We start from the raw sequence: 20,428 nt of genomic DNA, 5'->3' as shown, positions 1-20,428 counted from the left end.
CAAAATGTTCAAATTCAGAAAAATGTACATTGATATAATGATATATTATAACTTATAAGTTATTATTTATGTATATTCTGATTATTATTTGAAATGAATAAAGTACCTACTAAGATTTTTAAATCATAAAAAAATCACATTAACAGTTCTTATTACCTACGCAATGGCATTCCATTAACTTTTAGTCTGAAACAAAATTTCGTATAAAACTCAAATACAATATTAAAGAGTTTTAAACTCTTTAATAATCAAAATTTAATTTAATAACTATTTGCAAACATTTTAATGTTATTGATATCTTAAAATTTCAAATTGTTTGCATGTAACTATAGAACTCTTACAAACCTTATAGATGTACCTCGTAATATTTGAAAAACAAAATAAAGTTTCGACGAATCGCTGATAAAAAATTAAATCCCCAGGAAAAAATGATTTAATGTTATACAATTGATATCAACTAAACAACAAATCACTATTGTATCCAGATGCTCACAAAAAGTAAAGCAAAAAATGAAGATTTAAATTTTTATTAAATGCACCTAAAAATAATATTAAAAAAAAATATCACCACAGTATAACTTCTTATTACAATATTATTTACTATAAGCCTATGCCCTATCGATTATGGATACTTTATAAATATTAAACAATAATACTAAGTACTCACTTACTAGTATTAGTATAGTATAATAATACTTGTCTACTCATACTAAACATAACATAATGGTATCTAATTTTATTTTCTAGTCTTATTGAGTTTTCAGCGATTTCGGTGAAACGTACATTAACATCGCATTGTCGTGTCTGATTCGTGAGGTCATTGTGTGATGTATACAAATAATACTTTACTGATACATAGGTATGAATATTATATCAAAAATTGGTATGTATATATAAAGAAGAAAATAATATGTGAAATGTGAAAACGATTACAGTAATATCATCACACTGACACTGTGGTGTGTGACTATACTGCACTTCAGAAAATTCAAAATAGTGGGTGAGGGCCGAAGGGGTTAGGTTGTCGGTAGGGATTTGTGATTCCGATAGAATGAAATATAGGTAGGTACGGTTGGCCAATTTTGTACACGATGGTCACTGGTGAGTAACCGTCTCGAAAACCCGGGAGAGCTTCAAGGCTCCCATAATGCTGTATACTTTGTATGTAACCTAAACAACTATAATATGAGAATTCTGGAAGGGAGATTTGTACATAAAAGCATGATATAGTATCAACATAAAATAATTCACGTATATATTATAACGTGATATTTCGCTGTTTGTCTGATCATTTCGAGTCAGCACGCTGTCGGTGCGATACTGCGATTCGTGCAGTTTTTTTTTCATAACTGTATTTATGAGTTGGAATATTGTATTTTATTTAATGCGTTTATTCTATACTGCTAAACTTAACTAGTAGTTCAGTTAATGTAACAAGTGATCATCACAGTTAACAATCGAATATATTAAGGATATATAACTAACACTATCATGTTCGTTCCTTTACTTTTATTCGTGTCGTTGACGGATGTTTTCGGTTATTATTTAGCTGATTTGACTATACCTCGAAACCCGCACGAACAGTCGGAACACATTTACGAAAAATGTTTGTCAATGAACAAAATTGTCTATGAAGACCGTTGTTGGGACTTGTTGACTAAAGGACCGTGCGATGAGGGTTAGTGACAAGACACGTTTTTTTTATTATGTTAAAATCTACTTACCTTACCTGTTTCCTATTTATAATGAATAATAATATTTTTTAAAGTATAGAATAAAAATATCGATTAAATAGAAAAACGGAAACGAGTTGCGACATGAAGCAACACCTAGATATGTATATACCTAGATCTATGAAATATTTTCTCATACTATTTAAATTAAATCTTTAAAAAGCAAACAATAAAAGACCAATAGGTCACATCGAGTATACACTAGTACAGTGAAAATAAAATAATACTATTAAGTAATACTTCTATCCAAAAAATGAAATAAGTGAAATGTTTAGTTTCTTTAGGAGACCTTAATATGAAAAAAATTTAAATTAAAAAATTAAAAAATTAAACATTTATGTACTTACTTATACTATGACAACAAGATGGTAATCACCGTTAGATTTTTACGTTCTCCTTAACCCCCTCCGATCAAAACTGTTGACGCTTCATAAAAAAAATATTATTTACTTTATCTGATTACGCATCAAGATTTAAATATATAAATATAAACAATATAGGTTTATGTCGATGAATAGTTTATGGTTGAAATGATACATTGTAGGATATTAACTTTTTTGTATAAGTTATGAAAAATAAAACACATATTGGTCTTTTGGCTATTATTATTGAATCCTTCTTTAATTCTTACTTGTATAAAAAATTATAAGGTCGAATGTTATTTAATATAGATATAATCAAATGAATATATACTTACAATATTATTTTTAAGTTAAATATTATATTTGTATAGAATATACATACAAATTGTATGAATAAGAAAGAGTAATTTTTTTTATTTATAAAAGTGTTTAATTTAAATTAATGTAAGACAGTATAACACAACTATTTTAACCACTGAAATTTGGTGTCATACATAGTCATGATTATATATCAGTAAGCAAAAACATAGGCTGAAATCCATCCAATTTAAAGTATTCAAAATCTAAAGTACCTACTAACTCTTATTAATTCGTAAATAATAATTGTGATTAATTTACATTTACATAAAAAAAACAAAGATTTTATTTTGCGAAAAAAGATAAGCACATGAATTAACAATTATACAATTAAAATTGTTGAGACCTTGAAGATTTCCTTAGTCCCAGACAATTAAAATACTTTAACGACGCAAAAACATAAAACATATAAATATAAATGTAAGACAGTTATTATTACTAGCTTTTATAAAGGTTAAGTAAATAGATAGTTCTACTACTATAGTTCTTAAAACTAAATAAAAATATTCATAAATATAATTCAACATCTAATAAAATATTAAACCATGTTAAATTAAACCTTATAATTAGGTACATAATTCATAAATTCATAATCATAATACATTTTACAAAAATTAAAACAAATAATTTACCTAAAATTTGTATTATACAACGCATTTATTAAATTTAGATTAAGAATAATATAAGTAATTCAATAAATATTATATATTGATACATACCAACCACATATTCTGGTAATATTATTTGAAAATGCATTTTAAATGATAGATTCAACAATTTAAATCAGTTTTTATAGCTTTGAAATTATAAAATTAATCGTATGCCTTAAAAATAATCACCAATCTGTTGAGATTAATTTATTGTACTACTAAGTCGAAAATTGCATGCCTATACTGTCCTCCTAAAGGTGCGCATATGCCTTAACCATTCACTATATATACTAAAAGAACTAAAATACGTGCGCATGCCCTGGGGTACGTAATCGTTGTAATCTCAATTTTAACATAGTTCAAGGGTATTGTTTTTGCCAGTAAAAGACTACAAAGCGAATTACATGTAGTATAAATGAAGATAAATAATCAAGAACCTAAGAGCTTGCGTGTAGATAAATTATTTATACTTGTATTTTGTACCTTGATTCTTGAACAATTTCCGCCAATAAATAATTATACAAGCTACAAAAGCACCCAAAGAGAATATATCTACAATAGATTTTTATTTTCTAATTATAATTTATAGCTTACATTATTAAAACAACTGAGTAATTAATTATATAGACCGTAATGTAATCAGAAAATATTAAATAATGTTCAGTGTTTCTGTTTCTAACTCAGCAAATACAATGTATGCAAACCATGCATAATAAATCTCCCATAGGTGGGGACTAGGGAGACTTAATTTGATTTAAATAATTAGTTGGATTTTTCACAATATCTACCCAATAAAATCTCACAAATGTCAATAAACGTCAACGTTGACATTTTAAAACAGATCAAAATACGGGAGTCATTTATTGTAGCCAATCAATTAAAGTATATATCTTTATTGTTATTGCCTATAAATTTTTATTATGATTTAATATAATTCATCAAGACTTATAAAGAAGAAGAATAAGAATAAATCAATACTATAAATTTACAAAACTACAAAAGTATAATGTTTTGACCGAACTCTAAATTCATACGGTATATTATATAAGTACTTAAAACCTGATAGAAAACGCAGAACTACAATTTAAGAACCTACCTGTAACCTGTAACATGACTAAACTCAATAGAAGTATTACTCCTTAGGGTTTAGGACTTGGATCATATTAATTTAATCTCGGTGAAATAAAACTATCGGATACAATATTGGTAACGCATATTCAAACAATTTAATCTACATGGGTTTAGTGTCGATCAAAATATCATATTTTTATATTATTATTTTTTATATTATTACTATTTTTTTTTTAAGTGCCACATACAAAACTTAACAAAATAACCGTTATTACCTATTTATTACTTATGAATCACTGAAAACTATTTTAAATTTAAATTTCCTAAAAAATGATATTTACGGAAAATACGCATTATTTTATGATTATAACTTATAAGTTATAACAAAGAAAGTGAACTTCAAAAGTTCACAACCATATTTTTTTAGTTAAAATATTTTGATTGTTAAAACATTTAATATTTAATGACGACCAGTATTTTTAGTTTAGAAATTGTTTTTGTTCAATTATTCTTGTAAAATCATTCTTATTCTAAGAAGCGTATTTAACTATTCTAAATTATAATATTTGAAGTTTTTTATAATGAAATAATTCACTGCATTCTAATTGATGAAAACAATACATTAATCAATTTCAAAAGAAAATATATTTCTTAGCTTCTTAAAATACTTATTTAAGTATTCATTTTGAATACTTATAGTTATAGCTTATTGGTGTATAATATGCAGATAAATCCTTATCGGACATTCGTTTGCTATGTTTACATATTTTTATCTTTAATATGTGCAGCCGAGTAAGTTAGTATCAATGAACGTTTGACATAATATATGTCAATACGATCACGTAATAAATGGTTAAGATTCAATTATACTCTTACATTATATATTATGTCGTATATAAGTGAACTATTTTGTGTTACCTATCTCGTTAAATCAATATTCCCAGCCCAAAATCTTTTTATTACATAATTTTACTAATATTTTATACCTGCGTGGTTTTATAACTATACATAGCAGTTACTATTTTAAAATAATATAAACCAGGTTGTGCGACTTTTACCTACCTATATAATTCCAATAATAATCATAAGTTCACTTTGAGATAAAATATCGTACATAAGAAAAATAATAAAATAATAATAATATTATAACTTTAATTAGATACAACTATACAAGCATTGCATATTGCAATAAAGGCGCAGTATAAATTAAAAATCTATTCCAAGCAAATAGCAACTATTACAAGGACAAATTTTAAGAATAAATAACATTATTTGATTCTAGTAAATGTATGAGCTTCAGAAACTATATATTATACACACATATATTGTTATGATATACGTACATACATATTTTAAACACTATTTACTCATAAACAAATTAATGTAAAATATACGATTATGATGTAGGTACACAGGCAGAGTCACACGGTACGCAGGCGATGATTAAATAATACGGTTGATATAGGAAAGAGGAGGTAAATATTAAAAAAATCACAAGCACCTTTAGGCGGTAACGTTTCATGTAGAAGTAAAAATGGAACGCGTTATGAAACTTTCCTAGCAGGATACGTAGGTACAAAGCTATATTTCAAATAATATATTATGCACACTTAACCTAACCACATAGCATAAGAGGACAAACAGTAACGAGGTAAACACGATGAATCGGGAGGAGAAGGGTTTGAGATGTTTTATTGTTTATATAGCTACATATTAGCTAGAGTTAGGAGCGTTGAACGTGAAGGCATTGGATGTATCGCCAATTGGGTGTTGACTGAAGTACTATAATAATATTGTACATGAATATATTATTGTGCATTCAAATTGTATACATTATAACAAGTTTTTAGTAGTTTTGAAAAAAAACCTAAATTTCGAGTCATCGTGACTACGGCCTCCTAGGTAAATATACCTAAGATTTTATTTAATTTGAAACGAAAATAATGTGGAATGAGGTCATAAGGAGAAATGCCAGTGATAGTTAGGTTATGGACCCATAAATACCTGTAGGTACGTTATTAAAATAGTTTTCAACCACCCAAGTCTACTCTTATTTCTGAAGCTTGTTGAAACACGTAATATTAGGTGTGTAGTTTTCTGAAACAGTTTAGAGAGGTGAAAGTTAATGGATACCTACATAGATGAACAAGATAAATCGACAAACATTTTGATGGCAATCTTTTTTATTTAAAAAAATCTGATGATTGCGTCTTATTATTATTATGTATTATTAATTCAGGGCTATGAACATTATGCTCTAAAGAATAATGAAATATGTGAATACGTATGCAATAAAAAAGCTCAAATATGCAATCATTTTTTTTATAACATATGTATTTATATAGGAATAAGCTTAATTCTTCAAAAAAATAAAAATTGAAAATTGAAAATTATTTGTGTATAATTTTTCTTATGTAATATAGTTATGTTTTATGTTTTCAAGTTTAAACGTTGTGTTCTGTTGTGGCTTGGATAGTTTTTAAAGGAAGAAAATGATTTTGCAACGTAAACCGACGTAATTAGAGCTTACTTGCAGAAAATAAGGTCATTTTTTGTCAAATGTGCGGGAAATCATCCATGTTAGAGAAAGACCCACTAAGATGAGATGTGTTTGAATATTTTTAGACCGATATTTTTTGATAAAATGCTTTCAGTTTCTAGTTAACTTTTTTCTCTGGATCACCTTGAACGGATTTTAATTGTGTTTTGAAATAAACCACGATCTCTACTCAATGATTCGACTGAAAGCATGTCTTAATAATCGGCATAGTATAGTTCCAATTTCCAAACATAAACAAAGTGACGATATTCTGTGGCTTTTTACTTTTAATTATTTAAATTATAATTTTCAATTGTTGATGAATCAATATGATTAAAATCTTTAAATATGCAAAATCATAAGAAATTGACTGTATGTATCAAGAAATTAATTTGCATCGAAGTAAATGTTGAATATACAAATACGCAAAGTTCGAGCCCAATTATTATTATTATTTTATTTTTTAATTAGCTTTTACTTATAATTATAGCTCAACAGTTACATCTATTGATTATTATGTTATAAAGTAACTAGGTAATAATAATATAAGCCACCGAGCTTACAGAAAAGTGATTTTGAACGGAGTTTGTTTGTCAACTCGGTTTACTTATAAAAAATGGTCAATAATATATATTTTTATATATACTGGACTTAATAACACTATATATCATTATATTATTCATGCGTTATAAATTTATAATAAATGGTGTGTGTATAGGACAGTGGTTGGTATTGGACAAAGTGTCAGACGAAGACCAACTGCAAGGGTCACTCCCGTTGAGGGCCAAGTGCAAGAGACGCCGATGCAGCGAGTCGGATGTGTACTGGCCACGCGACGGGTTTTGCCACGACGAGGAAACGGCTAGGCGTGACCGACTGTGCGCCAGCTCGGACACCGTGTTGGCCACCGATGAGTACGGTGACGGATACTGCAAGTGTCAAGACCGTGGCAAAGTCCCTTACGTGCAGGTTGTTTCCGCTGACGACGACAGTGACCAAGACTCGCAGCCATGTTATCCGGTGTACTCTAAGGGTGCGTGTCCCAGGAATCACGTGATAACGCCCCACAGGACCAGGTGAATATAATAATCAATGACTATTGGTATTGTGTATAGGTGTTATAGAAGCCATTTTTTTCCTGCTCTCGTTCCGCTTTTGCTATTTTTTAATATTATCGTATATAATAATTACTTGCAAAAGCATACAATAATATTATATATTGTGTGTGTTGCTCATAATTGCCGTGAGATCTGGGAGACAGTACAGCAATCGGTTGTGGTACATAATCTTTACCCGTCTAGGCCGTTGCGTTGCCTGAGGTACACTGCGTGGAATCGATTTACATTTGTACCCCATCATCGTGGTAATGGACGTCTTCCTCTAAAAATAATTTTTGTATATTTTTCATTGACTAATGTACTTTTTTATACATAGGTTTATGTATACCAAAAAGTCTAGAAACCCTAAATAAAAAAATAGTATAGAAATAAATTCAAATGTATTATTCAAGCATTAAAATATTTTTAGAAAACTAGGTATTTCAAAAAATCGGATTTTAATGTTAACAAAATATGAATGCAAAAAAACGGGAAATTTGGGTCAAATGAGAATACCCGGCAGAAATTGTAATTTTTTATAATAATCAATCTAATGCCTATACATTCGCATGGTTATGACGCTAAAATTGATTGACCCAATAGCCACTTGTTAGACTAATGACCTTTGGTAAATACACACACGATACAGTCCTAGCTTATCTAGCCTTATATATTGTACATTATAATTTATAATACAACACTATTATATTATATTATACAGTGTTATGATATAGATATAATATGTACACCCCCTCCCCCATATATCCAACATATGATTTATATAATATTATATAAGTAATTTATTTCAGAAAATGTTACAAAGAGGATAATTATTACATAATTTGGTTTATTGTATTCCAATATTAGCTACCTCTACGAAAATTATTTTAGCACGAATTATATTATTATTTCCAAATTGAAGGAAATAGTAAACACACATCGAAACAATATTTTTAATTAATTTCAAAATATAACTAGATGTTTACATAATATAATTGTGTTAATAAAGTGTTAATAAAATTGTATAATAGTGTTTTCTGTAAATTTGCCAAATATTAAATTATCATAAGCATCATAAAACTTATTTTTATACTGCACCTATAATAATCAGAAAGTCAGAAATACAATTTTTATTATTTTAAGTATTATATAAATTGTGTTAAATAAAGATATTTTGCGAGCAATCCATAAATTATGTGCTGAAATCAATTAAAATAAATGTTTAGGCAAATTATATACACAACATAGCTACATGCGCGGTATTGTTATCTAAAGTTTAAAGTTTGAACATAACTTAATGAATGCATATTTTACTCTTAGGTGTAGCTTGGTATAGTTCTTACTTCGTTACTTAGTAGGTACTTCCACTTCATTACAAAATCAAGGTTTGAAAAATAAGAAAATGTTTTAGGTTTAGGTAAGTACCTATTAAACATACCTAGATATCCTAAATATTGTATTTTACAATAAAATAAATTGTAAGCTTTATAGATACAAAAACAAAGTTCTAAATAGGTAATGCAAGAAGCAACGAAGTATCATTAAATATATAAAATATTTATTACGCAGGTATATCAACATAATATCATACTATCAAATAAATATATAATGATGTATACGATTTCAAATTATAATATAATTATATCTAAATATATTCCAATATAATAATCCAAACATAAAATTTGTAGCATACAAGACAAAAATGTGTCAGATCGTAATTCGTAAATTATAACCATGCATCTACGTAATCTAATTTAATAAGCGTTAAAACTAAAAGATAATGTTTGTCAATATTTTATACTCTTGACGAGGCAGCATCCACGATAGATTAGCCTCTTTTGATATAAGTTTTCACTAACAGGGTTTGAGCACGTAGTTTTACCATTCCTACCCTTCATTCGACAATAACGTTCAAACTTTTGCTACGTGCATACTCGAGTTATGTCACAACATTCAACCTCAATAATCCAAAGAATTCATGTAGTTATTCCGAATACTCTGATGTCACAAACTTATCCTACATCTCCATATTTTCTTAGCTACTATATACGTAGGTAGGTAAATACGAGAATATATTCTATTAAAATATGGTCTCAAAATAGTTGTGTTTTGGTGTCATGGTGAACTCCACAAGTACTTCCGTTATACCACCAACTTTGAAAAATATATAGAATGATAAACTCAATGTACACTATTAGAGAATAAATCGCTAACCAAATTAATATAGTCGAATTGATATGAGAATACTATATTTATTAACAATAATTAAGTATATATTTAGAGCCAGGAATATTTTTATTTTATTTTTAAAAGGGCTGAGTATCAGTTTTCAAGAAAATTCCATAGTGCTAAATTTACTTAATTGCCAAAGCCATTTGATCCTCTTCACAAAAATGAATTTTATTTTATTCACCGGTTAACCAATACGTATAAGTACTTGTCATTTTAAAATTAATAATTAAAAAATCAATACAATCATATAGTAGCTAGGAATGAGGGTTGATGAAGAAAATCTTGGCTGCATCTCTGGGTTCAATACGCTTGATTTTAAAAATAATAAACCCATAATTTACTAACAGCCGAGGCTGATTTTCAAAGTCATAACATCATTCAATTAATTTGAAAAATATTTTAATTAACACCATAATATAAATGTATTTTTTTTATAAAAAAATCCTTTTCATATAGATACGGAATCTGCACGGTGGACGAGTGCGCCGAGGAACGGCGCCTGACCGATTCGTCGTCACCGTTGCCGCAGTGGTCTCGTTCGCAACAACAGCGACAGCAGCCATTGTCACTCGCCCGGTGGACCGACGGACAGTGTTACGAGCTGGGCACGCGGGGCCCATGCACCGGACACGAGCAGTTCGTAGTACTCCGTGCCACGATGCGACCGGATTGTGTCAAGCTGTCTATCGAGCTAACAGTATTACCCAAGACCACAGACCGTCCGGGGTGCAAGACCGACCACTGGGGAAATTGCGAAGCAGGGGTAGAAGTGTCGACAACGCCTAACGAATTAAAAGACGCATTGCTCAAGAATGCCAAAAAGTACAGTCAAAGGGCCCAAATAAGGCGAGCTAGCCTGCTCGAGGGTCGTCGTCATCTGTTGCAGTGGTAGCCATTGAGTAGGTACCTATCTAGTATCTATATATACTGTTTAACCAAGCATGGCGTGAGTATTTAAGATATTCAGAAGTGGTAGGAGGGAGTTGGAAATTAAGCGTGTATAAATGGTCGTTGGACAAAAAAGTGTTTCTACTAGTTATATTACACGCAAAAAAAAGAATTTTAAATGTATTTATATACGTATGGTAATATTGTATACACTTTTTTTATACAGAACACAAATTAAGTAAATACCAAATTTTATAAAATCAACTCTACATGGTCTCCTATTTATAAACATTATAATACAATATGTTATGATAGAGTCAGTCTTAAGCGGCAGTGGGACCTCTGCCCCGAGTCTTAGCATTTTAATCAAGAGCATGTGTATGAGATTTTGTTATTCAAGTTATAAAAAATTATATTTTGAAACCTCACCAAAAATAATTGCCCCAGGCCTCGCTCCACCTTATGGCCGGGTTTGTGTCATAGTATAATCCTAACCTATTTCTCATAAAAATAATGGTATAGGTATCGTTCATAGTTTTATAAATAAGTTTTACACTATTGTCGACGTTCATCGTACGCCTATGTCTATGTCCAACGACAGTGATGGTGGCCAGGTGACGTTGCTTTCAGTTAAAAAACGGTTGGAACTCAGGAGTACCAATAATATTAAAATGAACCTATTCTACAAAATATGTTATAATAATATTATATATTTATGTAGTTCAATGATTTTAGACTTGAATGTTGTCACTAATATTATGATTAAAAATAAAAATATTTCAAATTCCACTTTTTTCTTCACCCTGTATAAATATGTATACCACTCAGGCTGTCCGCTCTAGTTGGGTATCTATAAACCTACTCGATAGACTATAATTAGTTGATATCAAACGCGATACCATCCAACACCTTAAAATTGTGAGTTACCTATTATTATCTCTTGAGCCTTTATTTATAATGTAGGTCGTCCTATCATAAAATATTATTGACTAAGAAAGCTGTAAAACTATAATAAAATATATACGTTGTAAACGGGAGACTTTTTAATGTTATGTATAATACCTAGCTATACCCCTTTCATCACTCATGCTTGGTTTATATTTTTTAGTCTATACACAGTGGAGCAGTGTGATTTTATTAATAGGTGAACACCGGGGCTATCTTGAAAGATGTGGAAGGCGTTAATAGCTCCCGGAGGGGTGACCACTCGGATGTTTAGCAACAAAATCCTTGCCACACACACAATAGGTGTTTAAAACCAACAATTTTCCCTTAAAACAGCTAATAGTCATAGTTGTTGGGCTTTAGATCAATAAAAAAAAAATGTTTCAACTCCAACTTTCATATGGAATTCATAACAATGTTATGGTTTTTAAACAAATACATATTTTTATATTTGTAATAGTTTATGTACCTCATTGATGTACATACATTCATATAATTCATCTCATGTAGGTATAATTTATTTATTTTTATTTATTAGCCTTATTCTGATTAAAAATAAACAAAAATGAAATTTAGCTTTTTTAAATATTATTCAAATTCTTAATTTTATGTATTTTACTACCTTACCTAATTACGAAATTTTTTTTTTGAAAATCTATATAGTTGGAATAACTAAAAAAACATTTACCCACGTAAGCATAGAAAAATAAAATGTTATTGCTATTTTATTGCGCTATAGACTTAAGTAATACTTAGTAAACTGTATATTATTCCATTAAGCCATGATAATAAATATATTACAAAAAAGATACGACTATATATCATAATTGTTTTTATTTACCTCTCTGTAGAGCCCACCTGCGTATAAGCATGTTAAATATTATAATAACTAATAACCTTTTGAGCGCTAGTCGATCACCGATTTTTTTCCATAAATTACATCTTACGGGAATTATCAATAAATAATAAAATCATTAAGACGTCATAGTCGTTTATTTTTGACATTACCTAATGACATAGTTTAGACTTTGCTTGACATACATTTCGGTTGCATCGTTGCAAGTACTACTTTATACTTACAATATGTAAGCAGTATATGTGACACAAGTAAAATAGGCATAAAGTGGCTATAATATTACATTTTATTATTTAATTTGATAATTGTATGTAATTATAAGTATATTAGATAAAATCAATTATATTTAAATATGTTAAATTAATGAAAATGCATAAGTTTAATTATTTCTAGGTTTAAATTAATATATAGGTAATATATAAACATAATATGATGATTGATGAGTCCTTACTACGATTATGCACTACTGCGTCGAATGTTCAATATTCTATACAAGCAATAGACAATCATCCTATAACTGCTCCTCTTAAGAATACTTTAGATGCTCCTGAATTTTGACACATAAATAATTTCTTAAGAAGTATGACTTTAAAATTAATTACATTTTTGAGTAATTCTTAAAATAAATTATTTCAACTAGGTACCTACTTTGGTATATTTTTATTCCATGCTAGAGACATATTGAATTGATTCTTGTACAGTCGATAGAATAAACTAAACAGTTAAATATATATCATTTTAATCAATATTGGTTATTTATCGGAATTTGCTAAAAACCAAACTTAATAAAAAAATATAATAACAGAAATAACCACAACAATTGCCAACAGCCCAGATTATTAGAAGATTTCGTATTGATTATAGAGACTATGTTGTTTGACCTTTTGCCAGAATTTGTCTGTCCTTTCTACATAAACGTGACAATACATTTTAGAGTCTAGTCGTCTTTATTACATTAAACAGTTCAAGGGTTTTTAAGTGAATTTTAAGGGACATCCATAAGTCACGCCAACAAATCTTAAATCAACAATCACATTATTAATACAAATAAGTAACCATAGGTATACCCTAATTAATATTTAAATGGTTAACAAAACAATTGTATAGTTCTATCAATTTACAGTTAGAAATACATTTTTAAATTATATTTTATGAAAATAAATAATAATCTACCAATACATAAATACATTATAATGAACTAAGTTAGTGAATCAGTTGTAATTTATACATTTATAAGTTACAGTCAATTTTTAAACAGGGTGCATAGTTTTATATAACCCAAATAAGAAACAGAGCATAGGTTTATATTGTACAAAAAATTTGTTGTACAAAAAATGTATGTATAGTTATTAGTTATTAGTTCATTACCATAGAAAATACTCAAATAGATCTAAATTTAAAATTTATTTTTTTATTTTGTTAAATTTCTGGATACCTTGTGTGCCTTAATTAAAGGTGTTCACAAGTATAAACTATAATAATTATATTATTGAACTTGTAATAACATGTAATATGTTGACACATTTTAAAAATATAATAAATGAAAAAAAAATTATATTCTATTGACTATTGTTATACAATATGCATAACAGCATAACATACTATAAATAGTTTATAATTACAAAAGTTACAAAATTATTTAAATACCTGATAAAAATAAAAATATTATATTTTTCATGTATAATAATATATTATACAACATGACGTTATCTACCTTCCTAAATTAAACTTTTTACTTCGTGAACTAAATTGTATACCAATGATTAATTCTGTCGGTTATTGATTTAGCATTACGTATTCAATATTTCAACAACATAAATTAAGGCTCTCTAGTATAGACTAATACTCAATTTTGTTTATATTTACCTGAGTATTTTACATGATATGCCTTTGTGAATAAATAAAACTATTCAGAAATTACTTGAATATTTATGTACCTATAATTTTAACTCATAAAATAACTATTACTTAATACAAAAATGTTGTATTATTGTTTGTAGAAGTTTATTTGTATAATAACACCTTTAAATGTATTAATTTATTACCTAATGTAAAATGTTTAACATACTTCAGATTAACAAAATGGTACCTAGTCAATAGTAAAATTAATACTATTATAGTATTATACTTACTCTATATAAATTTATATAAATACTAGCTGATCCCGTGCACTTCTTTGCCCGTTAAAAATGCCAACTCTATATGAGACTCGATGGTGATAATGAGAGCAGTATATTATTATGCCTACATTCTGAGGATTGCGGGCCCAGCTTGATGAGTACTTTATATAAATAATATGTTTAATTTTTATTTTGATTGCGGACACGCCGATGAGCGGCTATAAGTGCAACTCAGCCACCTTGGTATAGGCAATATGCGAAAATTCAATACCTGATCTGCCCGATTAGCCACTGCAGGCAACCAATAGACAAAAAAAATACCAATTTCTGCTAAATTTATTTATATTTTTCCTATAACCAATAACAACCGTATAAAAACAAATATTTCTTTCGTGAATCTTAAAATCCCTGTTTAAGCAACTCCCCGGGTCGGACCTACCGGGTTCAATTGTGAATGTGAATCTAAACCATCCAAAGCGTCACCCAAACGCATACAAAAAAAATGTATTCAAATCGGTCCAGCCGTTTAGGAGGAGTTCAGTGACATAGACACACGCACAGTAGAATTATATATATATAAACATATAGGTCCTAATATAATAAAACAACTTATAATAAATCCAAATAAAACAAGATGAGAACATTCAAGCATATTTTTTTCTTCAAAAATGTCTAAATTTAAGCTTTTTTTAATTTTGAGATAAGTAATGTAAAGTATCTTCTAACTGCCCCATCCACTCTCGAAAAAAAAATCTGGTAAATGACTCCGTCTGCAGTCATATGTGTGTTTTGATTTGGTCATTTGGATTATACCAAAACTGAAAATATGCATATTTTACCGTGTTCATAAATTATAAAAATAATAATGTTATAAATTATTATACATTATATTATATACCTAGATAGTCTAAACAACAACAGTAATAATGATAATATACATAATAATACAATATATTTATACATTTTACACATAATATTATTGTAATAGTACGATATTGTTGATTACGTAGTATTATTATTATTATTATAGCAGTAGTATAATATAGTACGGCAGTAAACACGATGGACAGCTGAAGATTCCGCTACGATAACGTCAATAATAATAAATAATAATAAATGTAAAAATAAAAACGTATCACTGTCCGGACAATTTTGCGTCGTGATAGAACCGTCTGGTCCCCCCGCACCGCCCCGGGCGACGATACAGACAGACGTTGCAGACATCACGACGACGATCGCGACTGTCAAGGTCGACCCCTTCCCGTGTCTGCGCTCGTCCGATGATCGTCCAAGGGATTCGCATTTGCCGATGTCTTCATTTGGTTGCAAGTTCTCCGCTTACGCACAACCCGACACCCGTTTTTTTTTTTTTGGGGCTCTGAACGTAGACAATAACTGCTCATTCTCTTTCGACCATCCCATCAGACTTTAAATTTCAATAAAAATCGTAACATTGTTATGGCCGACTTGCTGGTGGACATGGACTACGCTATAATGACCATCAACTCACAGATAGTGTACAAGCCGACCAACCAACGTGATGACCCAGAACCCGACAACGATCGCGAAGTGTACGTGGGAAACCTGCCGCAGCACTACACCATTGAGAAGTTCGTCAACTTTGCCAAGTAAGCACCGGACTAGAGGGATGTTGTAGTATAGAGAAGGTTAATGGCGTAAATCATACTTGTATTTGAAGTAGTTGAGTTTGCGAGTAGTTGAAATCATCGCTGTTCAACACGCCTGGGCCTCGTAATAGTTTCGATTCAGGGACCTCCACTCCCCCGCGGGACCGAAAAACACGATTTGCATTTCATTCTTCAGCGATTGATCAGTATTTAATAAAGTGTAATGATTTTTCTTTGCAAAAATAAAAAAATAACAATTTGCAGGAATAATAAATTGCAGTCTGTTAGACCTCGTATATTTTACGATACGAATTTAATAGTCCTACACCAGTCCCGTTCTCGTATGATTTAATTCCAAGGAGATAGCACCGTTGAGCATATGATGACCTCATACATCAGCTGATGTACAGCACCATTTAATATCGCTTTTGTGTTTATATTAGGCGTTTGGGCAATGAGATTATCGATGAAATTATTGATGAATTCTCCTATTTTTTCTCACTTAGCAAATTTTAATGATGCAGAACCGCGCAGCAATATTCTTTTAATAGACAATTAAAGTAATAATACAACTATTAAAGTAATATAGGTATCTTCATTGTTACCTAATATGACCAAATGACAAATTTCATTTTTTTTTCATCCGAAAATTGTATTTAATTGTGTATTGTAATGCCATTTACGATCATTTATCTTAACTTTTGCAGAGACTTAAAGATGAATATAATACCAATGCTTTCCAGTATCCACTTAAAAATATATTTTATATAGTTTAACCCAGGCAACTATATTTTACCAATATGTATGTAGTATAATGGTGTATTGGTGTATGATGTAGAACTATTTATTATTTATTACAACAATACGCGTCGTTACCTAATGGTATTTGATAAATAAAAATAAATTTAAAACAAAAATGAAAAATTAGGTGACATTTTTATGAAAATGTAAAACTTATTAAGTGCCTGCGCAGTTGTATCAACGAAAAATCCAACTTTATGTTATAACTTATAATGAATTCCGTTAGTACTTAAATATTTTTCTGGTTCACTAATTAACTAACTATCAATGAATATATTTTTTATCATTTACTGCCAATCTATAATTTATAAATAATACTTTAATTTTTTTAAATTTTGTATGTTTACATTATTAATACAGGGTTATTCACCGAGCATGATGCTCACCCCTTATTTCTTCTATAATGCAGTTATTCAAAATCTGATTTTTAGAATAATTGTAATATGTACTTAAATACCATATTTTCAAATTTTTAATTTGTTTAGTATACCACCTACTTAAATTGTATTTTGTGGAAATGCAAACTTCTATTTTTCAAATGAGAATCTCTTTTAAACTTTAAATTATTTAGCAAATAGTTTTTCTGAACATTTTGAGGTATCATAATTTTTACTCGTAGTGTTTAAGTTATTTAGCTTTGGGTAGTAGGGATAATAGATTCATGATAATAGGTTTGTAAAATATTGGGGTTATAGTGATTTAAAAATTGTAGGGATTTATATTAATCTACAGTCATTAATAATTTATAAAAGTGATCCAAGTATAGTAAATACTAAATACTATAATATCCAACATAACATTTATTTTATATTTTTGTAAAACTATTTTTAAGAACTATTTACTTAGAATAAACATTTTAATAACTGAGAAACTAATCGTTAATATTTTAAACTATGAAGGTACATCAACCTTTTCAAAACAATTTTCTCCTTCATAATTTACATTAAAAAGGAGAGGAGGAATACTCATTTGAAAACAGAAGTTTATATCACCACATCCCACAGGACACTTCTTAAGTAGTATAAAAAATAATAATATTACTAAAGAAAAATAGGAAGAAAAGTGAATACCACTTAGTACCTATAGGTATCGTCAGTTACTGTAGTGGATGTGTTAAATTTTAATTCAAATTGGTATATAAAATCATTGTATACGAAAAACGGTTTGTCAGCCTTTATTACTAAGTATAATATGCTATGATATAACTGCTTTTAACGTCATTTATTTTACTATTAGTAATGCATTAGATTAAATTATTTTTTTTTTGAAAACCATGAGTTTGAAAATGTCATTGTGTATTCGTGTTTATACCTATGCTTTAAAATTAGTACTAAAATAGACCCGGGAGACTAGAGAGTTCACAAATACTTTTCAGGTAGTTCTGAAGTAGACCCGGGAGAGTTTGCAGGTCTTTAAAATCGAATTAACATTCGCTCACAAGATCGTAATAACTATCGTATAACCTCACATCGTCTTACCTTGATTAGTGAAACGGAAGTCGCGTTTCGTCGAACCGACAATGGTGGGCTACCGTTCAATGTTCGTTCCGCTGGAATTGTGTTGTTCTGCGATATAATTTTATCTATTAATAAGCGCCCGAGGTACACTACAACGCAAAAAGTATTAACGGCGGTGTGATCGAGTATCAAACGGCACGACGGACTCGAAGAAAGAGGCCAGAGACGGTTGCGTTTTCCTTATACCCGAATGCGACGACGAAGAATACCGCGGTTTCCGACCTCTTGAAAATATACCAGGTCCGCTGTCCGCGATATGTACCGTGGTCGTCAAATTTATATCGCGGTCACTGCCGTAGATATATCACTTTTTACTTTTTTAGTATTTAAGGTTTATGGTATTTGGTATTACTTTTATTCCGTGATATTATACCTACGTAGGGTGCTTTCCGTTCTACGCGTTCACCACGCCTTCCAATTTCCTAGTCTCCTCGATGAAAACCATTTTTCTATCGCAGTTCGAGGGTCCTTTTTTTAGTTAGTTATATTTTATGTTTTTTTTATTTTGTTTTTTTTATTTTGTTTTTCTTTTCTTTTTTTCTTTCAATTTTTTTTTTTTATTTTTTTTTTATTTTTTTTTTTTGTTTTTTTTTTATTTTTAGTCTATTTTTCTATTTTTTTTTTATTTTGTTTTTATTTATTTTTTTTTTTTTTATTTTTTTTTTTTATTTATTTTTTTTTATTTCTTTATGTCTATATATCTATTGATAATCTAAATATCTAGGTACTTTGTTCTTCTTTTTTTTTAGTTAGATAAATATAATATCTATAAAGACGTATCTATGTTAACTTTTAAGACTATAGTAATATGCCTGGTTGATAATTTAAATCCTAAGCCCAACAGTTATCTAAGTCTGACAGTGTCCACAAAAACACAGGTAATATTATAGTAACGATTAACTTGTTCAATGTAAATAGTTCATATGAATTTATTATAGTGTACTTACCTATTATAAGTGTTATTGGTAAGTAAAATTGACAGTATAATCTCAATTATCGAATATCCAATTCCTAATTTATTTGTTATTTAAAACTTAATAAGTAATAAGCCTATCAATGGTTTCTTAGATTTTAGGATTTCAAAACCTATATTCATGTATATGCCTATTATGGGCCTATAAGAGTAACCAGGATGGAGGGACTTGTGGGGGCTAAGCTCCCTTTCATAATTCCTATACTCCCACACCAACAGTAAAGCTACATAATACATTTTAATTTAAAATATCGTTTTATTCTTTTATTTAAACTATAGATTATCATTTGTATAATGTGATGACTGGTGAGTTTGTGACCTGTGTAATTGTCGATAAAGTAAACACAAAAATAGTCTTCACCCAGAAGAATAGACTCACGATTTTAGTTTTGTAACATTAATGAATAAACGGTAAGTAGGTAACGATGACTAGACAACGATCGCTGCGCCAGTCGGCATTAGACTCTTTTGCTAAAAACAGAATCGAATTTTATATTATTTTATTATATTATCATTTATCATCGTCCTTTGATCTTCCTAAGTACAACGGTTGTGTCTGATAGTTCGTATTCTGGTCAACGTCAGTATATTATTAAAATAATATATTAGTTAAATTTTGTTTTCTTATATTTTCAGGCTTTAATAAATATAAAATAAAT

At 29.0% G+C, this 20,428-nt stretch overlaps 2 protein-coding genes across 3 annotated transcripts in view; both read left to right on the top strand.

The window, feature by feature from the left end:
* Positions 1–620: 620 nt before the first annotated feature.
* LOC111035276 lies at positions 621–11,112 on the top strand. Its single transcript, XM_022316821.1, has 3 exons — positions 621–1,678; positions 7,431–7,788; positions 10,498–11,112. The coding sequence occupies exons 1-3, from the start codon at positions 1,492–1,494 to the stop codon at positions 10,931–10,933; spliced, it is 981 nt and encodes a 326-aa protein (XP_022172513.1). The 5' UTR covers positions 621–1,491; the 3' UTR covers positions 10,934–11,112.
* Positions 10,827–20,428, top strand: part of LOC111035275 (adenylosuccinate lyase) — a 33,487-nt gene continuing 23,885 nt past the window's right edge. Inside the window, exon 1 of one of the 2 annotated variants that reach the window (XM_022316819.1) lies at positions 10,827–10,940. Coding sequence is in view for 1 of the 2 variants with exons in the window: in XM_022316818.1 (XP_022172510.1) it covers positions 16,309–16,478 (170 nt within the window). In the remaining variant the exon portion in view is untranslated. Of the gene's footprint in view, positions 10,941–16,267; positions 16,479–20,428 lie in introns of those variants that run through there. The other variant, XM_022316818.1, reaches the window with a different exon arrangement.

This window comes from Myzus persicae, unplaced genomic scaffold (genome assembly GCF_001856785.1).
Source record: "Myzus persicae strain clone G006 unplaced genomic scaffold, MPER_G0061.0, whole genome shotgun sequence".
NCBI lineage: Eukaryota > Metazoa > Arthropoda > Insecta > Hemiptera > Aphididae > Myzus > Myzus persicae.
Note: the sequence above shows the minus strand (reverse complement) of the source record. Positions and strands in the feature narration are given on the sequence as shown.

Coding starts and splice junctions, on each gene's coding strand:
- LOC111035276 (XM_022316821.1), top strand. CDS start 1,492: ATGTTCGTTCCTTTACTTTTATTCGTGTCGTTGACGGATGTTTTCGGT. Junction 1,679..7,430: donor TAAAGGACCGTGCGATGAGG/GTTAGTGACAAG, acceptor GTGTGTGTATAG/GACAGTGGTTGGTATTGGAC. Junction 7,789..10,497: donor ATAACGCCCCACAGGACCAG/GTGAATATAATA, acceptor CTTTTCATATAG/ATACGGAATCTGCACGGTGG.